Consider the following 7,206-nt stretch of genomic DNA (forward strand, 5'->3'; position numbering starts at 1 on the left):
GGGTGGGGTTAGGGATGGGATTCTTTTTTATAGAAAAGGAAACTAAATCCTATTGTTATATGACACAGATATTAACTTATCAAGTTGGTCCATACAGCTTCAAGGAAAAAAAAAAAACATGAAAAGTCAATAGTGTTCTATTGCTTTAGGAAAACATAAACAGAAGCATTAGAATGTGAGTATATTAACCTACTAAGATATATTCTCCTTTGTGTGATTCATCTTTTTGCTATATTTATACCCTGTTTTTACAGAAAAATACAAAGAATGTGAGTGACAGACAATAGCGAAATAATCTCAAAGAAATATCAAAATACTGCAACATAATAGACAATTAAATAAGATGTTAAGGTAATAGTTCAAAAGGCAAGTAAACAATGACAGCTAATGTTTATTGAGCATTTACTATGTGGCACCTACTCCATGCTAAATTATTGGCTTGCCTCACCTAATTTATTCCTTATAGAAACTGAATATGGTTTTACTGATGAGGACACTGAGACTCCAATTTAAACCTAAAAATGGGGCAAAGCTAAGATTTGAAGTTGTATAGTTTCACTGTAGAGAGGATACTCTTCATCTCTAAGGTGTTTTCCCCCATGGTGGCACCTCAGTAGTCTACTGCCCCTATGTTAATGATTTTCTCTTCTGTAAAGTTTCTTCAGCCTTGTGAATTTCATCTCTAGAATTATAACTCTGTGCTGTCATTATTGGTTTAAGGTTCCCTATTGGTTTATGAATATTTTAAAAGATTTATCTCCCTTATATGTTTGCACACCAATAATGGAGCAAAGCATATGATATACTTTAGGTTTGATCTTATGCTTATAAGATTTAATAGAATAAACTAATATATTGGCTGACATAGTAATATTTGAAACATATTTCCTTAATATCAGGCCTCTCACAAACCAAGAGAAATGACACAATAGGAAGTAAAATATGGTTGGAAATGAAGAACTAAATGACTGTTTCTGGCACAATTTTATATATCTATTGAAAGAGAACTAGTTTACGTTTATATATAAAAACTTGTCTAAGTTTCCTTATCTATGGAACCAGAAAGCTGGTTTACATGATTCCTTTCCAGCTGTACTTGGTAGAATACGTTATATGGAGAACAGAAACTTACTGTTGTAAGTGATGTTGAAGCCGCGTCCTGACATAGAGTGGTCAGCTTGGAATTCCAGTCTCAGTATATGACTATTACTAGTCAGATGGGAGGGCACCTCAGCCCCAGTAAAGGTTCCAAGAATTGGGGAGTCTGGAGAGTCGCCATCTTTAACGGCAAGGAAGTCAAACTGAGATTCCAGATCAAAGTCATTAAAAGAAAGATGTATCCGACTCCCTGGATCGGAGATTATTGTCCAGATGCAGTTTAAATTATTTCCATACCCTTCTGGGTAATCAGGAGAAAGCACTGTTCCCATTGGCGCAGTAAAATTAGACAGGCAAGGAACTGTTAAAATAAGATTGTAAAATACAATAAATGTTGAAAAGTAGTATTTCACCTTATTTTGCCACATCCTACAACTATGATAACCAATTAGTAGTTTGAAAAAATATTAAACAATGTAAATATTACATGTAATATTAAGTGATGTAAATATTACAATGTAATATTGTAAATATAGTATCTTACAAAACTGAAAAAAGAGGTTACCATTTTCACATAATAGAAAAGGTAACTATTACTTTGGATAACTGTGTACATAAATATGCACAAAAATATCATAGGAGTAATAAAGGCAATTTATTTCAACATCTATCATACATATGTTAGAGTTTGTGCAAGGCTTTTGTTTCTTTGCCTAAGAAAGAAGATTAGTAAGGCATCTGGGTAGCTCAGTTGGGTAAGCAAGGGATTCTGGATTTCTGCTTCGGGTCATGATCTCACCCTGGTGGGATGGAGCCCTACCTTGGCTCTGTGCCTAGCCACTGAGCCTGGAGCCGGCATGATTCTCTCCCTCGGCCTTGCCCATCCCCTACCTTCCTTCCTCTCTCTCCCTCTCTCTCTCTCAAGAAAAAAAAAAAAAGATTGGTGAAATACATACAGATTTCCATATAAAGCAATAATGCTCATCAAATGATTGAAGACAAAAAATACCATGCAGGTATTAACAAAATTAGGAGGTTGTAGCACAGGCAAAACTGGTGGTGACCAGGTGAGTTTCTTTCCTACCATGGCCATGGCCATGGGAAGCTCTAATAGTTTGTAAAACAGATAAGGAGACAAAGGAGACAATTAACTTTTAGAGAAATCCACCACTAGTGGCTAACACTGGAAAAACAACTAAGCTCATACCTCACTAAGATGAAGTCTTTCATTGTTCCTGCTTTACGCCCGCCCCCCCCCCAATTTTCTTTTAATTTTTAAAAACATTTGAGCTAAAGAATCACACGGAATATTTAGAAAGTTGAAAAAAGATAAAAAAACCGAAAAGTAAATGGTCTTATTGCATAGAGGAAATCATAAAGTAATGATGTGTTATCTTCTGGTTGTTTTTATTACATAATTTTAACAAAATCAAATTCATCTAATTTGCAGTAGATTTTACTTGCCAAGAGTATGAATTTTAAGCCTGAAAATATTTTGCTAAATTTCTGCCTGGAAAAGTTGTATTAATTTATACTGAAATATAATTAATACATTAGAGAGTATAACACCTCTACCAGCATAAAGTATTATGATTATTTGACCTTTCTCATTTAATAGGAAAAATGATATCTCAAATTATTAATTTGCCCTTCTTTGCCTACTAGTAAATTTGAAGATTTCTCCATTTTCTCTTTTTTTGAAATTACAGGCTCATTAACTCCGATATTTAAGACCATGAGGGGCGCCTGGGTGGCTTAGTCGGTTAAGCGTCCGACTTTCGCCTAGGTCATGATCTCGCGGTTCGAGGGTTCGAGCCCTGCGTCGGGCTCTGTGCTGACTGCCAGCTCAGAGCCTGGAGCCTATTTCGGAGTGTGTGACTCCCTCTCTCTCTGATCCTCCCCTGCTCACACTGTCTCTCTCTCTCCTAGAAATAAATAAAAAAATATTAAAAAAAAATAAGACCATGAACTCTTAGTTTGTAATATTAATTCAATATTATGATTCATATAGTATTCCTACATTACTTTGTTAATAATTTTAGTATAATTTGTTTTAATTTGAGTTAAAAATAATTTCTTTATATTGCTTTTAAGTTTAGATCTTTTATTAACATTCAGAAAATAGACCAGTATCTATCTACAGACATATAAAGATAAAAATATAACTATACCTAAATATATGCATAAAATATGTGAAATATGATAGGAATTATATGTATTATTGGCTATTTATTATTATATATGTATAATTTTTTTTTTCATTTTAAACATGTAATATCTAACCTAAGTTTGCCTCTTCTGTATGGACTGATGTTAGGAGTTAAAACCAGGTCTTGGAAACTGATAACTGCTGGACTGGGTCCAGACTGAAAATGTGTTTGATATAGTTTTTTCTTATGCCTGTACAAAAATTTGAAATCAATCTATATCACATCTGAGGGGGAAAAATCTGGAGTTCTAGCTTCTTTGAAAAAGTTAATGCACTCCAGTCCCTACCAATTCCAATTTGGGGACACGCATACCTAGTCCTGTTCCCTTTTCAAACTTTTACCTGCCTGCATCTATGTATCCTCTGATTCTATAACACTTGATCTAAATGTAGGATGAGCAAACTTGTTCTGTAAAGGGACATACTGTAAATGCTTTGGCTTTACAAGCTACATGTTCTATTTTGCAGCTACTTAACTCTGCCACTATAGCAGGAGTTAACTCTTAACTCTTCCTATAGCAGGAAAACAGCCATATGCAATAGGTGAACGAAAGTACACAGTTATGTTCCAGTAAAAGTTTACCAAACTAGGCTTCAGGCTAGATTTGTCCCATAGTCCTTAGTTTGTCAATCTCTGATCTAAATGATTTCCATTTGGGGCAAGGGACGACCAAAATCTGTCATGCTAATTTTCTTTGTCAGATAAATAGGTCAATGCCAAAATAATACTCTAAACTCATAATTATATTAGATACAGTTTTTAATGTAATTTTCTTTCACCCAGTGTTATATTTCTGTGAGTATTATATTAATTTTATGGTGGTAACTTAATATTGTCTTTAGTATCCACATAAGCACTCTTCTTTTAAAAAAGTCTCACATCGGGGCGCCTGGGTGGCTTAGTCGGTTAAGCGTCCGACTTTCAGACTTTCACTTAGGTCATGATCTCGCAGTTGGTGGGTTCGAGCCCTTCATCGGGCTCTGTGCTGACTGCCAGCTCAGAGCCTGGAGCCTGTTTCAGTCTGTGACTCCCTCTCTCTCTGACCCTCCCCTGCTCACGCTGTCTCTCTCTCTCCTAGAAATAAATAAAACATTAAAAAAATTTAAAAAAAGAAAGTCTCACATCTATTCTATTGCTGCCTGATTTTTTACCTAGCTGTATATCAGCTCATTACATCAGTTTTCAAAGAAATTATGTTAGGATTTTTATTGAAATTTCAAAGCAATTTCTATATAATTCACATACTTTATATAATGCCTCTCATTCTGGGACATGCATCTATCTCTATTTTTTTTTCCCCAAAAAATGTCCTTTTCTGAATAAGCTTGTAATTTTCTATGAGTTATTTGGAATTATGTAAGAGTTATTTCTACATATTTTATAATTTTGTTTTTCTGAATAAATTAACTTTCAATTACATCTTCAAATTAGATACTGTCAGTATACAGGAAACTATTCATTACTATGTATTTATCATATATCAAATTGTAGGACTGTATTATTTTTAAAAATAGTAAAAATAAGTCTCTAGATTTCCAAGAGTTTAAATTTGTTTTAGTCAACATTACTTTAAGTATTTTATTGAATGTATTCTAGCTCTTAAAATGACTTAAAATTGTTTTATTTTTTATTTTTTATTAATTTTTTAATGTTTATCTTTGAGAGAGAAATAGAGCATGAGGGGGGAGGAGCAGAGAGAGAGGGGGAGTCATAGAATCTGAAGTAGACTCCAGGCTCTGAGCTGTCAGCACAGAGCCCAACACAGGGCTCAAACCCATGAACTATGAAATCATGACCCAAGCTGAAGTCAGACACTCAACTGACTGAGCCACCCAGGTGCCCCAAAACAATTTAATTTTTGGTGTGATATACTATCTTCATGGAAGAACACCTAGAACTAAGGTCTTTTAGTGAAGTCTTTGGAAGTATTGCTAAGCTTTCAATAATGCTAATGCAATCCAATCAAACTCTCATAATATATTTTCTTCTCCCGCAGCAGGAACTGCACAGGTGATCTTGGTTACAGATGAAAGCTGGCTCTAAAAGAGAGGGTTCTATTGAGCAGGTCTAAGCTCTCTTCCTCTCCTACATTCCCTAATGAGCAAGCAAAATATGTTTTAATTAGGGAAATTTCTGCCACATTTGAAAAATACCCACTTTACTAAAATGTAAGATTAGGTATCATTGCACCATGTATCCAGACACTATACTGAGGGATAGTAATGCTTGCTTATTTGCTATTTTCTTTTTCTTTTGTTTCTTTTTACTTTTTTTTTTGTTTTCTTTTTGTTTTTGAGAGAGAGAGAGAAGGAGAGAGCGTGAATGGGGCGGAGGCACAGAAGGGAAGAGAAAGAGAGAGAGAGAGAGAGAGAGAAATAGAGAGAATCTTAAATAGGCGCCAAGCTCAGAGCAGAGCCCAACACTGGGGTCATGACCTGAGCTGAAATCAAGAGCCAGACACTCAACCAAATGAGCCACCCAGGTACCACTATTATTTTTAGCTATGCAAAATATATATTAGAAGATGACCTGTAGTCTCTTTAAAAGTTATGTTACTTCTTTAAAAATGTTAAATAATTTTAGAATGCTAAATAAGCAACAATTTTATTTTCATAAGTATTGGCTCTACACGTTACCGTTTCAGAGTAGTCAAAACCAAAAAGCAAAATTTTCCATATTGCACCCATATCTGGTAAGTTGCATTTGTTGGTATTTAACTGAAACTAAAAGTAAATCAATAGCTAATACGAATTATATTTTTGTTGTAGTTAAATTGGAATGTTTTCATATATTCAAAGAAATACATTCTTTTAATCTATCTGTATTGTATATTATAAACATTAATGAATTTTTTTCTGCGCAATATAAATAAATGGCACATAACTATGCATTAATGTGAGCATCTATGAGCAAAATTAAAGTCATGCATTATACATAGAATATAAGCTTTAAATATTTTAAGTGTTTTTGATTGAAAATAAGCATATACCATCTTGTTAAAATAAATAAATATACCAGAATTAGCTCAGATGTATAATTTCCATAAGAAGTATGCTATCTATAAAGTATAAAATGCCACCAATAAAATTCTATAAGAACACATGTAATATATACTTTGCAATTACCAAGTGAACTATGTTAACTTTATTTAAATCTTTAATGAAATTTATAATTTGGCATAAGCACACTTGTTAAAGATAGTATCACAAAGCGCTACTCGTTCAAAAATAATTACACGGTTCCAGCTCTTTGCAGTTAATTACAAAAGCAATTATATGCAAGGACAGGGTAACATATGCTATCGGAAAGCAAAGCATTTGGTACTTACAGATACAGATGGGTATGTTTGCAGACCATTGGTTATTCTCTTGACAAACAATGGATTTCTCTCCAATTAATTCAAACCCAAACTGGCACTCGAACCTTAAAACATCACGATTAGAAAACCCATCGCCTTCTCGAATTCCATATAAGGGTGTACCAGGATCACCACAACTTTCTTTTTCAATTTCTGCAAAAATATAAGGTAAAATTCACCTTCCAAGGGTTTTAGGCATGTGATAGCCATGTAACCAGGTTAGTAGATGTACACTCTCTATATCAGAGATTTTTAGAACAAAAGACGAATACATTTTCCAAATTTAATTTTTTTCTTTTGCTCCTCTTTTTTCTTTAAAAAAGAGATTTTAATGTTTATTACTTTTGAGAGAGACAGACAGACAAAGTGCAAGCAGAGGAGGGGCAGAGAGAGAGGGATACACAGAATCTGAAGCAAGCTCCAGACTCTGAGCTGTCAGCACAGAGACTGATGCGGGACTCGAACCCACGAACCACGAGCTGAAGTCAGACACAACTGACTGACCCTCCCAGGTGCCCATCTTTTGCTACTCTTGTGAAC

General features: G+C 34.3%; 1 protein-coding gene across 1 annotated transcript in view; it reads right to left on the reverse strand.

Annotated features, from left to right (window-relative positions):
- The window catches only part of CSMD3 (CUB and Sushi multiple domains 3), a gene marked incomplete at its 5' end in the record, with an annotated part of 448,395 nt that extends 441,569 nt beyond the window's left edge, over positions 1 to 6,826 (reverse strand). The window contains 2 exons of the mRNA XM_039219338.1: positions 1,133 to 1,459; positions 6,637 to 6,826. Coding sequence (XP_039075269.1) covers positions 1,133 to 1,459; positions 6,637 to 6,826 — 517 coding nt within the window. The remainder of the gene's footprint in view (positions 1 to 1,132; positions 1,460 to 6,636) is intronic.
- Positions 6,827 to 7,206: the final 380 nt, after the last annotated feature.

The sequence above is a fragment of the Hyaena hyaena genome, unplaced genomic scaffold (genome assembly GCF_003009895.1).
Source record: "Hyaena hyaena isolate Hyena2069 unplaced genomic scaffold, ASM300989v1 scaffold_809, whole genome shotgun sequence".
Lineage (NCBI taxonomy): Eukaryota > Metazoa > Chordata > Mammalia > Carnivora > Hyaenidae > Hyaena > Hyaena hyaena.